Source organism: Lissotriton helveticus, chromosome 6, assembly GCF_964261635.1.
Source record: "Lissotriton helveticus chromosome 6, aLisHel1.1, whole genome shotgun sequence".
Classification (NCBI taxonomy): Eukaryota; Metazoa; Chordata; class Amphibia; order Caudata; family Salamandridae; genus Lissotriton; species Lissotriton helveticus.
Window position 1 is genome coordinate 1,892,939,997 of NC_136067.1, and position 17,552 is coordinate 1,892,957,548.

At 46.0% G+C, this 17,552-nt stretch overlaps 1 protein-coding gene across 1 annotated transcript in view; it reads left to right on the forward strand.

The window, feature by feature from the left end:
- The window catches only part of LOC144763859 (calpain-2 catalytic subunit-like), a 238,017-nt gene that overhangs the window by 26,967 nt on the left and 193,498 nt on the right, over positions 1–17,552 (forward strand). The window contains exon 2 of the mRNA XM_078649841.1: positions 9,058–9,127. Within this exon, the coding sequence (XP_078505967.1) occupies positions 9,058–9,127 (70 nt within the window). The remainder of the gene's footprint in view (positions 1–9,057; positions 9,128–17,552) is intronic.

Below are 17,552 nucleotides of genomic sequence, written 5' to 3' on the forward strand. Positions count from 1 at the left end.
GTCACAGCGAGAACTTCTCTTCATAGCGTAAAATACTAAGCAGAACCAGATTGTGGAACTTTTCTATGACTCACGAAAGGAGAAAAGGAAAATGTAATGGGAGTAAAGAGTGGTAAAATTAGTAGGAAGCATCAATTAGTTAATCTTTTTCTGCACTTCATACATTGTTTGTTTTTGGTTTTTTTTTTATTTATTTTTTCTTTAGTCCTCATTTCACTGTAAGTGTCTGCAATTTTAACAATTAGACCCCTTCCAGCCTGGGCGCCCTGGGTCTGTTCACTTCATACATTGTTGCTGTTGCCCATAGTAAGAACAGGTCGTTCATGTTCATGCCTGGCACTCCTGAAGGGCGTTGTTCCCGGATTGCCTCTGTTGTTTGTGGGTTTGTGACACACTGCACTGCCTGTGGGTGGGGTTCCCTTTGTGGCTTTTTTTTCTTTTTCCTCGATTCGGTGTTTAGAAAGAAACCTGTCAGCCAGGTTCAGCTGAAAGGAATTCCTGATGTGATGTGGTTCCTGCCACACCTGAAAGCCTACACCAGCACCTGCCCGCGTGTTCACCGGATCAGTTGCAGGATATGAATGGGTGAGGGACACGCTGTCCTCCGTCTCCCGTCCGTACTCTTCGGTGGGCTGTACTCCGTGAAAGGTGGCAGTAACTTGTATTTATTTGAAACCAGGAAGTCCCTAAATACCAGTTAAATACTGTAATGATGTGACACAGAATATTCAAAATTGCTGGTAGTCCGATATCCTAAACCCACAAGGAACCAATACTGCTACAAAGTCAAAACATATTATCAATTTGCCTAAACATCACAAGTTCTTAACATTACAATAACAAATCATATTTAAAAATGCATCATTTATTCAATACCATACAGTATCATTTTATACATCCATCATAAAACCATGTAGTTAAAAACATATCGTTGTAGAAAAACAGTTGTATTTACACAGCGCTTCTGCCGTTTCGAAGCACTGTAACACATGTGTTAATATTACCCAATGTAATGGTGCTCCGTTTACTGTCCTTGGAGACTAGAACACAGAGTTCCTGAGGCGGGGTTCGAGCCAGCAGCCAGCACTAACTCTGAGTCAATGTGCTAACACGCCCGCCCCTGGCAAGGGCGGACGATGAAGGCCGCATTTGCCATTTAAATCTCCACGTCACGCCTCCTGCGTGCCTGCAGGAGCACAGCCTGAACTCTTTCAGATGCATTCTTCTGATGTCTATAAATTAGCGGCTTTAGTCCTGTGCCTTATATTTACTTTTTACGGTCATTGTAATGAATTATTTCAAGGCACAACTTTCAAGCCACGATGTAGTTCACTGAGGAGTTTGTTTTTAGGAGACCCGGAATTTATGTATAACAGCATTTCCTTATTACAGGCTAGTGACATCACTACACACCTGTACTGCGCATCTGACATCACTACTCTACCGTAACGAGTTACTATCGATTGGTGACGTTAGTCCTCCCAGCCTTGGCTCGCTGAATGTTGGACCAGGAATTTCAAGCTTTGCAGCATGTGAGCAACTTGAGACACTGTGCGAGGTACAACTCTAAATAAGCCTTGGCAAAGTCACCAGGTCCTGCCTTATCCATCAGCCTTTGGGCGATGTTGGTGCTTGTTGTGTTGTAGTTTTTGCAGAACTTTATTGTTGGGAAACCTGTTTAGCCCTCCTCAATCTCCCCCCAAAAAAAAAAAAAAAAAAATATATATATATATATATATATATATATATATATATATATACACAAAAATATGTACACATATACACACACAAAAATATGTTTTGGTCTCCAAGGGCTCACATTACCGTAGTAGTCCCTGGCACTTGAATAAACTACTTTGCCTGTGGATGAGCCCGATGTGTGAAGGGGCGCAGTGCTGTACTCATGGTGAAGTTAGCCAGTGTCTGACGTGGTCTGACCTATTGCCCAATGCTGTAAGCTGTAGTAGAGGAAGAAAAATGTGAGTGACACAACAGACCAATGGATGAAGCCCAACTGTGAGCACCTATAATTAAGTCTTGTGTGTATGTATGTGTTTTGTAAAATCAACCGGTTTTATCTAATGTCAGGTTTAAAAAAGAAAGTCATTAAATGTATCTTCCTCTCTGTGGCTCCCCTCGCGCATCTGCAAGGCCAGGATAAACCTGGGACGCGGGTATGCGCCGATGCGCGCCCTACAAGCCCCGGGAGAGTTCTGTTTACATCGAGGTGCAGAGCCGGGACCTCCCGGATGGAGGGCCCCGGAGGGCAGACCTCTCTGGGGCAGGTCTGAGCTCGCGAGCTGGCATTCCTATTCCAAGTCTGGTGGAAGGGCGCAGGGTCCTTCCTCGAAACAGATGTGCGGTCAACCACAGGGAAGCCTGCAAGAGTGCTGTGTGTGCAGCGGCGCCGTAGCCAGGGTGCTGGGGGCCTAGAGCCGGACTAGGGGGCAGTAGCAGCCCTGACTCATCGCGCATCTCTCTTTCCATCAATCGACTCTCTCTCCTTCTCTCGTTTCTGTCTCTGATCGCTTTCTCTCTTCCTTTTCCCTCCATCCCTCGCTTTCCCTCTTGAAGCCTGCCCTCCCTGCTGCAATGAACCCCCGCAGCCGGAGAAACACCAGGAACGGCCCAGGGCTTTCAAAGCCGGCCTCCAAGGAGCCCAGCCCACCGGGGAAATGACCAGAGGAATAAACGGCCAGTCCGGCCCTACTTGGGCCCTGGCGCAAACGAAAACACCGTGCACCAACGCCATGGCAGTAAAAGCAGCAATAATTAAGGTTATGGGGGGACCTGAGGCCTTGGGCCCTGGTTCGACTGCACCTGCTGCACCTTTTATAAATGCTGCCTGGTGTCACCCCATTCAAGCTGGTAATGCCTTATTCTGATAAGTCATTACTCTGTTCAGTAAGATGGCGGCCCTGTGGCTGAACCCTGAGGCAGAGGCCTGCAGTTTGACATCATTGTCACCTCTAACTTTCATTGACACCTTTAGATGTATCGTTCTGGTGAAGGCAGGGAGTCTAGGCTTCCTGCACAGGTGACCCATGCAGGGTTCAGGGCCGCTGCTGGCCGCCCATTGTAGGAGTCCAATGCAAAAACAACAGTTGATGGACAGAAGGCAGAACAATGTCATACATTCACCCCAGTACAGAGATCTGGGCCTAAATCCATCGTTTTTCTGCTCACCATGCCATTCCAGTTTGAACCCAGCCATATGCAAATCAGTCTTGACCCTGGGCCCCATGGGAACAGTCCAGCCCGAACTGCCAAGCCAGGTTCTCCCTGGACTGGAAACAAGCATCCTGGGACCGGTTTCGGGCTTTCAGCCCTCATCAGCCAGTGTAGGAGTCCATGCACTTTACTGCCCCGCTGTACAAGAGGGGACAGCCGAAAGTTTACACACTCGACTGTAGTTAGTTTCCACCCCTAAACCAATGCACTTTTCCGTGCCCTATTACACCGGGTGACTGGAGTGGAGCGGTTTTTCCCCATTAACTCGTAATTCCTTTCAAACTATGCTATCCCTAAACTCTCCCATATTTGGAAGCTTGAAGCATGGCTTCATCTTGCTGCAGCTCGGACTCTGTTCTCTGGGGCTCCGGTTCCAATTTAGGTGCCGTTCAGAGAAACCGAGGGAAAACTCTGCTTCCAGCCGCCATATCTGAGCTTAAAGGATCTAGGAATCACAAGTTAAGCCCACCAGAATAGGAAAGGACACCTACAGCTCTGAATACCAGGTCCAGTGTTGCATGTTTTCCTCCCCTTCCCGGCTTGTGGGAGGTAGGGGGGGATAACGCACCCAAACTAACATGCATTTGCTTGTAGCAGGTGCTAAATGAGTGCAGGGGCTGCTTTGAGGGTGTGGTGGTCGATGGGGCAAACAAGGTGAGGGGGAGCTTGGTGGAAGGGGGTGGTAGATGGGCAAATTAGGTGAGGGGGAACTTTGTGGAGGGGTGGTAGATGGGGCAAACTAGGTGAGGGGGAACTTGGCGAAGGGGGTGTGGATGGGGGCAAACTAGGTGAGGGGGAACTTGGCGAAGGGGGTGTGGATGGGGGCAAACTAGGTGAGGGGGAGCTTGGTGGAGGGGGTGGTAGATGGGGCAAACTAGGTGAGGGGGAGCTTGGTGGAGGGGATGGTAGATGGGGTAAACTAGGTGGGGGGGAACTTGGTGGAAGGGGGTAAACTAGGTGAGGGCGAACTTGGTGGAAGGGGGTGTGGATGGGGCGCAGGGGGAACTTGGTGGGTGGGTGGTAGATGGGGCAAACTAGGAGAGGGGGAGCTTTGTGGAAGGGGGTAAACTAGGTGAGGGGGAGCTTGGTGGAGGGGGTGGTAGATGGGGCAAACTAGGTGAGGGGGGCTTGGTGGAGGGGGTGGTAGATGGCGGCATGGGAGCAGTACCTGCTTGCAGCCCCTCAGTACCACATAAAACTCTGAGTCTGGTGTCTCTGGGCGCTGAATTGCATTTGCAGATCCAGTTATTCCCGACCCGGTCCACCGGGCAGGCTGGAATGGCGCGGGACTGTATCATGAAACGAGGGCCTCACCCAACAAGCAGCGCATTGTCGATTTATGTGGCTTTTTGAAGGAAACTTGAACTGCATGCCCAGTAGTTATTGATCTGAGGGGACAGTATTTAAAACCCATTTTTAATAAATTGAATATTCGCACGGGCAGGCAAGGCAAGCCGTGATACGCTGGATGGAAGGATCCTGTATAATCTTGGCCTGCAGGGAAGTAAAATACCTGGCAGAAGTAAGGAAACTTTTGCGGCAAGCTTATCTGGAGGAAAACAAAGATGTATGATCAATGCGGGCATGGGCCTAGCTGATTCATTTATGTGACAAACGGACTTAATGTAAAACTCATTAGGAGACAATTTAATTAGCAGGACCTCAGAAGTTTGCTTTTAAAAAACATTTTACACTTTACTGTATAATTGCACTTTTTTCAGGAACCTGCTATTTTAATCAGGGCTTTCTAATTTTCCAGCTTGTTTTTAAAACACTGAACATAAGGTTGAAAGCACTATCACGGTATTAGCAATGAAAAGATGTATTCAGTAAATGTTTCTATAACACTTTCATAACATTATATGCCGATGGTTTAGCACCTGCACTTTAGCTAATAACCAAAGGGATCCCGTCAATGTTGCTTGGTTTTAATCGTGTATGTACAGATATATTTTTTTATTTTTGGGGAAATTTGTAAAGATTTTAATTAATCATATACAATAAACTATGACTTGACTTGAAACGAGGGCCATAGCGGTGCTAGGTGTGCGCAATTTCATCTACGCTCTGTGTGTATCCATAGACGGATACATAAACACATAGACAATCACATAACATCCTGATGCTTCATGCAAGTCCAGAATCACCACCATATCACTACTTTTCCTTCGCTTGCACCAGTATTGATTTCATAATGACATGTATGTTTGCTATTGGTTCTCCCTTTGTTGATGATATTCTGTTGTTCGCTGACAAACTGTTAAATAATACATAGTTGTTAAGTGTATCGGGCTCCAGGAGAGAGGGATGCTGAGGCAGCGAGTGCAGGGTGTGCCCCTGGGAACCAATTCTATCTTTCAGTCAGTCTCCCACAGCTTGTATTTCCTGGAAGGGCCTTTTCTAGTATCCAGGTGAGTCGGAGAAGAAATAAGGGGACCGTAGCTGCTCTCTATTGACCCTTTGTCCGAGGCCTGAAAATATATTTTGGGGGTTTAAGATTTAGAATCCTGTCTATTGAAATAAGTGAATGTCCAGATATGATAAAATTCCTTATGAGTTGCAATGGGGAGATCACGGTTATTACTTTGTTTATTTAACTATGAAAGTGTTCTAGGAAATCTACCTTGATGAGCACTAATATGTAAGTGAGAGCTTCCATTTTTGTTTGGGAAGACGGCGGCCATTTTGTGATTCCATCAGGCTGCGTAGAATACAGTTGAGATCCGTTTGGAAAGTATCTCCGACTGCAGCTGACCGAAGCGGGTAAAGAGCCAGGCTGAGGAGAAATGTGCTCAGGGAATCATGCAGCTTCTCAGAGCTGGGACAGGGTTCTGGGTAGTCGCATGTCTAAGTTTACATGTGACTGTAGATACAGGCATGATGAACAGACAAACGGTCATCATCAATGCACTGGAAGAAAGACTCCTGTTCCTCAAGGCGGATTCCTGGCAATGCCTATGTACTAGCCTTGCCTGGTTCATCACAGATACGTTCTGAGGCAACCAGGCTCTCACTCTGGTGTTATATGTCAGTAGCAAAGCTGTGAACTGTCATAATTTACTAAGTCTGCTTTATATGCAGCATTGTGAAAGGTCCATTCACCTTTGCACTTTTACTAATGGGGAGATAGATGTTTAGGGCCCGAGTCACAAAGGCATGTAAGAGTGCGTAAAAGAGTATGTACCTCTATTGCTTTCTGTACTCATACATGATTTTGTGAGCCAGTCTCTATATCCCCAACACAGACTCGGGCAAGGCAAATAAGGATCGATTTCCAACTAACCGCCATGCCACTGCAACAAAAGCCCCGACGAATTGTGGTTCTGGTATTTGTATATTATCATCCTAGCAGGCACAGTTATTACCATTTTAAATTTGGGTACGAATGTTTATATATTTAATTTACTGTTTAGTATTCTACATTTTAGTCTTTTTAAAAGTGAAAATCTTTAAATTTAGTTTAAAAAAAAAAAAAAAACACTTTTGGTGCAGAGTAGCTCATGAGTGAAGAAAGGATGCCCTGGGAAATTGTTGCTTGATTTAACAGGTAATCAATCAATCGACTTGTAAAGAGCAACGACTTACCTGTTAGGGTCTCGAGGCGCTGGTAATGTAAGGTAAGAAGGTAGATGATTGTGTTGGACTAAGGAGTGTACCGGGCAGAAGCCCAGAGTCTGTCTTTTTCGGCTTCAGCCCTTAGCCAAACTAGCGGCACTTTGGACCACAGCACTGTGAATCCTCGTCCCGATTCTCTGTGTATTTTTTGAAGTGCTGGGGCCTTCTGTGAAGTCTGAGGCTCATGGAACGCCCTGTTCCTGTCTGGCAATCTATCCCAGCACCCGCTGGATTCCGCTCTGTAGTGGGGAATCCTGGAATTGGTGGCCCTGTAGTGCAAGCTCTCCAGAACCCTAGTGCCTCTTTCACCAGTGGGTCAGTGTTGCATGTGCTTCTTTGCACTTTGCCCTTTGTTTAGTTCCTAGAGGCCTGTTTGCAGCCCATGCATCATACGTATATTTGGGCAATAAAACAACCCCCTTTACACCTCTGAATACTAGTTCTCTTTTAGGAAAGTGCTTCATTCTTCTCCCAACTCATGTCTTGTGTTTTTGAACAGTACAATAAGATGAGCTCAAATGCAAAGACGCGCCATACTAATACCCACTGATAATGCTGTGATTTGATTTTTAATAATCAGAAAGTGGTGCAAGCAATACCTTGACCCTGAATCCGAAGACAAAAAGCATTCAAAATGTACATAATAAATGTGAAAATAACCTACACCGTACTGGAAAGGGACAAAAACAGTAATCGCCCAGAACCAGCTCCATGAAAGACTTGATGTAGAGAAAGAAAATCAACTTTGCTTAAACGTCTTTGAGTTAGGCGGTTTATTCCATGTTAACCAGTGTTTTAAGAAAGGTGTTTTGTCACATTAAAATATATATCAAGAAAATGCACCAGACATAAACATGGAACAGAACATATTAGGCCGATCACTACATATACATTTAAAGCAGCTATAAGGTCTACGTAGTTGGCTCCCAACAGCACTAGACACGAAGATACGTCACACAAAGGCAAGTTGACAAAACATCTCCCATACATTCAATATAGCCCTGAAATACCTTACATTGCAGAGACATCCCTACAGAGCTCATAACATTTCTGATCACCAGAAGCAGATGTATAACTGACCTAAGAGGTCCTCCAGGGATCAGTAAAGGTCACCAGCCCTGATTATGTATACACCCACAGCCAGTGATGTCAAATCAATTTCTAACTATCCAAATGGATCTTAGATCCTGTATATATCTATCCATCCATTGATTAACCTCACACCAACTCGTCCACAACTTACATGGACCAGGACACCCAAAGATACTGTCTCACAAGCTGCAAGGCATTGTACTACAATTCCTTACTAAAGGGCCAGTGTACTGTATGCACATGTAAATAACCTATGTAGATCCATATAAACATATACATTTCTATAATACAGCCTGCCCTGTTGATATCTTGCATTCGTATGGGAACCCGTAGTATGTTGACCGAGGGATTGCATTCCTGAATAATGTGAACTCGTTAATTTAAAAGAGGCTGAAACATACATTGTATTTTATAACTTTAGTGAAGGTGTTTGAAAAATATAAATAAATAAGAGAGGGAAGGGAGGTTACAAAAAATTGTGCCACAAAGAATTGCACTCATGTACACTAGAAGACTTACTAAAATGCTTACATTTTAATGTAGTTATGAAGCACGAGTGATGTCTCCCTATAATTTAGTTACCCCAGGCACTCTTCTGATGCTGTTATCAACCCATTCACAGTGGGGGTGGCGGTCAGCATATGTGAGCTGCCTTTGGGTGATGAAGTCCCATTCAAAGGGACACTTCCTTGGAACCTGTGATGTCCAGCCTAGGCCTAAGAGGAGCAGATCCAATCTCGATCCAGCCCTGGTTTCAGTATAAATGCTGACTTTGTAAGTGAATCCATTAAGGTGCATTGTAGTTGAATGCATTTTGTGGGGAAATCCTGAACATGTGGCACAGATCTTTCTCTGGAGGTCTGACACTGGTAAATCTCTGTTTTAGATCATAACTTTATTCTGAGATCTTTCTTGGACTCCTTTTTTTTCCGTAAAAGATGGTTTTCTGTGAAACTGTGGAAGGCCTGCTATTTGTGCCTTGATTTGGGGGTGAGTTATGGCGACTGAGGGCTGCGGCGTGTGCAGCATCATTGAGATTGCGGAGGCAACCAACTGAGCCGTGATTGCAAGGCTAGCCCTGTGCCATGCTTACTGATGGAGTTCTGTGTCCTCTTGCAGGAGCTGTGTTCAGATCCCCTGTTCATCAGCGGAGGAGCCACTCGGACTGATATCTGCCAAGGAGCGCTGGGTAAGTCACACTCAGGGCGGGAGATGCGACTTCAGTTGGATTATCTGTCTATATAATCCATGTTGATAAGGACACAACTATTACTTTTTGGCTTAACATTGTGTTTCTAGGAACCTGGTCCAATTGTGTGGCTATACTGAATATACATTATATTCACTTGTGATATGTGTCGTCCAACTACAATTTCTCTGGTACGTCAGTGACTTCTGCAGCATTTATAACGTTACCGTATGACTCCAAGTCATCAGGGACACAGTTTTCCAGTCATGGCCTAAGAGAACAGTGTGCTATATGAGGTTAATCCTGGTTCACATCAACGGGATGCATTGGAATATATTTCAGGATAGAATAAGGTGTTCCTGATGACAGTCATCTGACAACCGTATTCACTTGCTAGGACCTCTAACAAGCCCCTCCTCTTCCTTCCGAGACACCTCCTCTTCCTTCCGAGACACCTCCTCTTACTTCCGAGACACCTCCTCTTACTTCCGAGACACCTCCTCTTACTTCCGAGACACCTCCTCTTACTTCCGAGACACCTCCTCTTACTTCCGAGACACCTCCTCTTACTTCCGAGACACCTCCTCTTACTTCCGAGACACCTCCTCTTACTTCCGAGACACCTCCTCTTACTTCCGAGACACCTCCTCTTACTTCCGAGACACCTCCTCTTACTTCCGAGACCCCTCCTCTCACTTCCGAGACCCCTCCTCTTACTTCCGAGACCCCTCCTCTTACTTCCGAGACCCCTCCTCTTACTTCCGAGACCCCTCCTCTTCCTTCCGAGACCCCTCCTCTTCCTTCCGAGACACCTTCTTCATTCCAGGTGCCTCTCTTCCAGCTCTCAGGGAATAAATAAAGAATTCTGAACAGATAAGGAACGCTTGTAGCTCATTCCTGACACTCCTAGCCGCCCTTAACCTTCACTGAGGGCCTTTGAGCCTTCGTCCCACCAGGCCTGTGACAGTGCACTGATGACTGCTGTGCCATATGTGCCTTTCTGCATGCAGCTGCTAGTCCCACTGCATTGTCTTGCTGGCACTTTCCTGTCTCATTGCTTTGTCATGTGAGAGAGGACTGAAAGTTGGGATGTACCAACACTCTGGCCTCAGTATTTTTTGGGGTGTTTGAGGAGCTTCATAAGCAGGAGTGCCGGAGAGTCCTGGTCGGGAGACATCTAGCACTCCAAGTAAAGCAAAGAAGACCCCGCCTAGCAGTCATCAGGAAAATTAGCCCATAGTCCGATTTTGGAAGGGGTGAATGGTATACATTCCTAAGGTGCCAAAAGTAAAGTAAGAATGGTCCCTGTTGGTCAGCTTCAGGTTGGACTAGCCATTAACTCAACCTGGCAAATTCTACACCAGCTGACCTGCATTGAAAGCGTTGGGGCCGGTCTCTTGCAGGTTTTGAGTCACATTCATCCTTCTCAGTCTGATGCCCTGTTCTAAAGCTGTGTTGCCCTTCCTGACCCTTTCCGCCCCACTCACCACCCAAGCAAACCCTAGTACTTCACAGAGCCTTCAGCACAGCTCGTGTTTTCAGTGTGCTCGGCTCTACAACTACTACAAAAACAAATACGTTATTGTGGGCTGTTTTGCCTTACAGTCATATGTCGTAACATTGATAATGTATGTGCATCACATGTGAATGTGTGATGCCTTTGTGGTGTTATTTCATTTAATTTTTGGGATGCTGGTCCAGACAGTATTAGCTAAGGCCCAGATGTCCCCACTACACAAAACAAATACACAACACAAAACAAATACGCAACAACACACACTCTACAACACACTGTAAAAGGCACTCCTCTTTTGCCTTGAGTGGTTGGACAGCTTTTCACACAAGGTTGCATTTTTCTGTATTTGGAGCTTGAAGCAGTGATGAAGCAAAGGAATTCCTTTTATGTATTTTCTCTTTTTTATCATGACGTATTTTACATATTTATAATCTATGGGCATGTTAGATTTCAATGTTGGCAGCATACTATGTTTTTTGAAGGCAATTATATTTTTGTTATAGTTTGAAGCGCATCTTTCAAGTCCTAACCGAGCGAGGCACAGAGAAAAACAAGTGTGAGAAGTTGGCCTGATGTATGATATCCACAGTTCTGTGGGCACCCTGTATCAGTCCAAACAATCCCTTATGGTGGTGGTTGTAAGTCAACCTTATAGACAAGCTATCCTAGAGGTAGCATGGACTAAGCAGCCTAAAGGCTTAACTCAAGAGGACATGTGAAGCCAGCTGTTTTACCATATGCAATCCTGTAATATCAAATGAAAGGACACCACACAAGTTATATATTATCAAAATATATGTATTTATTCTTAGAATAATCCCCACTACTCTTTATGAGCAATGAAGCACAAGCGTTTAAATAAAAGCACAGTATAACATAGACAAGTTGCACAATTTGGATGAGGCCGGTGGCCACTCAAACCATATACCAATAAAGTGGTATAACAATCACTAATCGATCGGGGGTAAGGCCTAGGGCCTTGGGAATCGCTTGGACTACGATGCACTAACAGTAGTTGGAACGGAAGTAGCCCGCGGGATTCGGGTGCAGTGTCTAAAGCACAAGCTTGCACCAATGTAAAGTCAATGGTGCGTAAAAGTTATCGAGTTACAGTTTTAAGAGTCTTCCGACTGTACTAGAAGGACAAAACTTTAGACTTAGACACTAGAGGTGTAAAACACTACAGGAGCACTGGCGTTCAAGAGTTACCTCACCCACAGGAAGCGGGTGCACAGGTGCAAAGGTGTGTCGGGTTTCGTCACGAAGATCTAGGGTGCCTGGAGATGAAGATGCTGCAGGCGTCCAGAAGAGAAGTGTCCGGTGCGATCCAAGGGTGGATCGAAGTTGTAGAGTACCTGAAAGCAGAGGGGACAGAGTCTGGGTCACTAGCCAGTGACCAGGAAGGAACCAGGAAGGAACCAGGCAATGTCTGGCGCAATCAGGTCGATGTTGTGTAGCTTCTCTCCACTGCCACGTGGTCTCTGGGGCACCGAGGATGTCCTAGAGTGAATCACGAGCTGTCCCACAAAGCCTCTCGCTGTTGGCGGTGTCGGCTTCAAGATCGGAGTCAACAGGCCTTGGCAAATGCAACCCACGCAGGATTCGTAGACGGCTTAATACTCGGACCAGCAAGGTCTGAGTGGGTGCTCCTTTTCAGGGGAGCGAGGGCCAGTCTGGAGCAACCAGACTAGCTGTATAAATTAATAGGTTCGTCGGTTCTGGGGCCACTAGCCAAGGGGCAAGCGACCGGACCAACGCGTCGAGCAGAAAAATGCAAAAGGGCCCCACGCAGCACTCGTCGAGTGTGGAGCGGTGAGCTTCAGTGCACAAGCTGCTTGGCGCTGAAGCTTCTCAGACTCCAATGCACAGCTTCGAGGGAGTCTCGGATGCTGCACGGTCAGCGCTTCGTAGTTTCTCCAAGATGGCCGCTCCCACGCTTCAGGTCGCCTCCACGGGTCTCAGCTCTGCAGGGACTGTGGATCGGGCTGTTAGAAGGCAGGCACGCTGGGTCTTGTTGATCTCTGTCGCTCGAGTTCCGGCGGAGACTGCAACAAAGCAAACGTCGAGGTGCTGGATGGTGCCTGTTTGCACAGGGTGGTCACTCCTTGACCACAAGGGAGATTCTTCAGTCTTCCACGAGGAGTGGGATGTCGAAGGGTCCAGAGTTTTGTTTCATAAATTTCAGTCGGGATAATCTGATGTGCATCTGCACAGCTCCTATATTTTAAGTCAAATCAAGGGGCTGGATTACCTGCTAGGTCCCTCCTATGGGTGGGACCTGGGAAGGGGGTGGTTACACCCCTTTCCCTTTGTCCAGTTTCGTGCCAGGACTGGGGCAGGATGGCCCCAAAACCGGTTTGACTGGAATCTGCCCAGGGACACCTTGTGCGCCCCAGGCAGTGTCTAGTTTCTTTCAACCCTCCCTGCTACAATCCACTATCTCCTGTCTGGGGTGGTGTGACACCTCCCTGTGACAGGAAACCCTTTGTCCAGGCGTCCTCTGCCGAGTTTCGGTCAGCAGCAGGAGGCCAGACGTGTGTCTGTGGCAGCAGCGTCCATTTTGTGATGCTGGGGCTCTGGTTAGGATTAACCACGTTTTCAGTAAGTAACATGCCTTCACCCTCTAGATGGGTGGGATGCTATCCCCATTACCAGGACTGGCAATGTGTATGACACCAAACACGACATGTTTTGATAAAGCCAAACCAGAGTTGCAATAACCGTAAGGATTATAATGCACTTAAGAGTATATGGTATGGCAGTATCACTGGAACAGCATTAAGGAATTGGTCCCCAACACTGCAGTCAGGCTCAGCTCATGCTAAAGCACCATCTCACATAAAACCAAGCACTCTGCCTCCAGGACTGTAAAGGCCTGCCATAGGAGTGACTGATGGGTATAGATGTGTCCAGATATAGGTTTAGACATCGGTATACTACATCTATGATTACACCACCTTGCCCCAGCTGTGGGAACAGCCAGTTGTGTCGATTTAAGTACCAGCCAGGGGTGGCAAAAGATATGCTGCAACCACTGGTAGGCCTTGGATGCACCTATGCCCTTGGCACCTAGTGTGCACTGGATAGGGGCTGACAAGGTGTCCAGTACCAAATTGGTTATGTACCTATAGTACATGTCTGTGAATTTAGAGAGAGAACAGCAGGCTGGGGGTCTGATTAGCAGGCCCACAGCCACATTAAGTCGAAAACCAGTGAAGCAAAAAGCAAAAATTGGGGTGACCATAGGATAGCAGACCCTACTCTCCTACAACAAGCAACAGCAATACCAACAGGTCTGGCTTTAAAGCGGCGACTTATCCAAGCAAAAGCAAGAACAAGTGCACATTTGTGCTTGTTTGTTTTCTGGCACTTTAAATCCAGACCTATTGGTATTGCTGTTGCTTGTTTAAATGGTAGCTAACTGGTGAAACAAATACATCTGTGTGTGTCTGTCAGTCTGAAACGGAGATACTACTGAAAATAAACCTAATGGCATCCTTGAAGAACGGAAAACCACAAACCCCAATGAATTTGATAACTGCTGTAAGGACTTACATTGGGAGATGTAGCTCCTAACTGAAGAAACATGGAAGTAAGATCCCAAGTTGTAAAGAATTTAACTCTCCATCAACAATGTCACAAATTCCTTTTTATAGAGGAGGAAAAATCTGACCCCTCTTTGTTCAGAATTTCAACATCCATACATAATCTAATCTCCTCCGATGGTTTCCTTGCAATTACTAATGAGGCAAGCAACTAAGTAATAGCATCCCATTGTCCTCTAATGATTTGATGATAACTTCTTCCCTCTGCCCTTTTAATTTGCTGTACATCTTATTCAACAAATTCTATTTGCCCTTACCTAAATTTAACTTCCTGACTCAACTCTTTTTTGCCTCCTTCTAGCTCCTTTTTTATGGTCTGGATTGACAGTGCAGCTGTCACCAGACAATAATGTGAAAATCACCAGGAGAGGGGCTTTGGCTCCATCCACATGTTGGGAGCCAGGAATATGTTTTGATTGGTGGGTTTTGTGGTGCTTCTACAAAACATTCATTGTCCTCCGCATGGCTGCGAACATCTTTGTCATATATCTAGCTGCTGTGCTTGAACTTCCAGTGGCACACACGACACTGTAATGCTATTAAAGTTTCTTAGATCCCTAGATAATGTATGTTGTTTTCTCTGGTAGAAGCACAGATGGGAGGAGGACAGTCATTAACTTACATGGATTTTTAGGTCTGGTTTCACAGTGCAACTGTCACCTGACTTTTCAACCTACACCAACGTTATTCTATAGTTCTTCACACAAAATGCAATGTCATTCCCGTACTATTTATTGCTTCACATTACCATACACCATTCCTTAAAGCAAGACCTATTGGCATTACCAATGCTTGTTGAACCTCTCATCTAATGAAAGAGCTCATTCTCTCATAACAGCAAACTATTAACCCGGAACATCTGTTTAAGGCTAATTAGGATCCAGCTTTGTTTACAAACCTAACACCCCCAACCAAGACTCATCTTTCTCCATTCAGTACACCATGCAGAACATAGCTCTATTCCTAAACTGCAGCCACACAACAAAGAACCATTTTAATGTGATTGGTTCTTCTCTGTGCCCCTCAAGTAGCACACCCGCCTTTTACAATGTGGCCTTGCCCACACCAAAGTCCTTGGCCATGCTCCCGGAGATCTTATATCAGTGAGCCAAAGGAAGTCATTGGAGATTGCAGTATAGGAAAGTAATCCTTAGTATCATAACACCAGGTGTGCACCAGGCTACCTAAGCCTGGAGGTCACAGGAACTGCAGAGGACAGGAGCTGGCTGCAAGCAGAGAGAGGCACAGAGACATGTAAAACCAGCAAGGGTACTTGGTAACCCGTTTATCACAGGTGAGCCTCGCATGGAAAGTTCTGAGTTGTCTACAATAGATTAGGGAAAGCACTTTGGGTTGATGTCAACAGAACATGCTTTTTTGGATACTGTCTTATTCAGTTTAAAGGTGGGCACACAGTGGCAACACCGAGACAAGTAAGACTCAAAGGGTCTGGAGACGATTGCAGATTTTTTGTCTTTTTTTTCCACTCATCTAATTGGAATGGAGAACAACCAAGATGTCACAGTGGAAACTGAAACCAGTCATCAGATTTGGAAATGAGACAGAACTCCGAGTATAAAACTTAACCAAAAACAGACTAGGCTATAAGGCCGAGAGAAAAATGTAGAAACTAGAGCGAGTCCATAGGTAGGAACTATACTACCACACACTCGGAAGGTCCTAGTGATGGCGACGAGGTCCGAAGGAATATCTAGAAAAGACATCAGAAGCAGTACTACAGAAATAAACAACAATAGTTCAAAGATTAAGGGTAGGCTTTACTCGTCACACAATGTGACAACCAACAATCTGTCAATGTGGGGAACTACAAACCGGAACTCTGTGATATACCCAACAGGCATTAGGACAACGAATGCCTTCTGGCACAAACAACTGGGAAAGGGATTCAGAACAGAGATACAGATAGAAGAAACCCAGAAGCAAGAAAGACAAGAGATTGCTGCCACGCCAGTGTGCAGCCGCGGTGCGTCCATTGGGGCGTAGGGGCGTAGCCCCACCAGCCCACATGGACCCGCATCGCGGCCGCCGGCCGCAATCCTATTAAAATAAAATTACTGACTGTAAATAAACATTCAACAATAATCAGCCGCCAGGAATCCGGGACACACCCGGCGATTTCGGAGAGCGCAGGGGGGGTGGCCTGCTGCAGCTTGAGTGACAGACAGAGCACACACTCAGGCTGCAGCAGACTTTAGTGCGCAAGTGCGATATGGTATCCAACTCGCCGAAGCATGCGCACTGAAGCTCCCCAGCGGGACCCAGGGGTACTTTCACCTGCCACAGCCCGGGTTTACAGACGGGCGACAGGGCGAGTAGCAAATGTGCCCCCCTAGCCGCCAGGATTGGCTGGTGGCACACACACACTGCCTCTGCCACCGTGCCACAACTTAATGGCCAATCACTGCATGGCTTCACAGTGAAGCTATGCAGTGATTGGCCATTTCGCTGGGATGCGTGGGTTCCGTTTACTGCGCTGCTGTGAAGGGAAGTAAGTAAAGTCAGTCTGACGATGATCGGGATGACGGGATCGGATCCTCCATCGAGTTCGTGACCTGTAAGAAGAACACCCAACAGTAAGACCTTAAACCTGCTACCTATTACCCTGTTATAAACTGACTTACACAATGTCAAATTCTATTCTGGGTGTGCAGGCTCCTTCCCTTAACAACTTGGGCTGCCGCTGTTGTCTGTCTGGCCATCTTCGTGAAAAAAGCACTCTGGTATTGTGAACGGAGTGTTTTGCACGACAAATGTATTTTGGCTGTGTAATCTTTTTGAAGATCAGTTATTCGAACCTCTAGCCGTCCTCCATAAGCCTAGCTGATTATATCTCCACGGATGCATGCTTCTCCAAAGCCTGTGAATTGTTTACATCTCCCGCCGGGAACAGAGCAGCGGCGGGAAATAATGACCGGCCTGTCTTCTGCAAATGTGCGTCGTTTGGACTCTGTTTAGAATGGTCAAATAAATTAATTCTAAGTAAGTCATCGGTAGATTCATTCAAAAGGTTAGGTTTCCCTTGTCAGATTGCCATAACTACTTAATCATATTCTGAGTGGGTGTTCAAATCGCCAGCACATGTTTCATTCATCATTTGTGGTTAGACTAGACACTAATTGGTTTATTATCTTAGGAGCAGGAAAGCATGACTAGGATACCCACGGCTATTACAGTGGTCATCTCACAATAATGAACTACATATTCGGTCATTAAAAGAGAACCCGAACTATGTTTTTATAATGAAGACATTAGCCTTGACAAAACATTGTGTAACTGTGCTGAA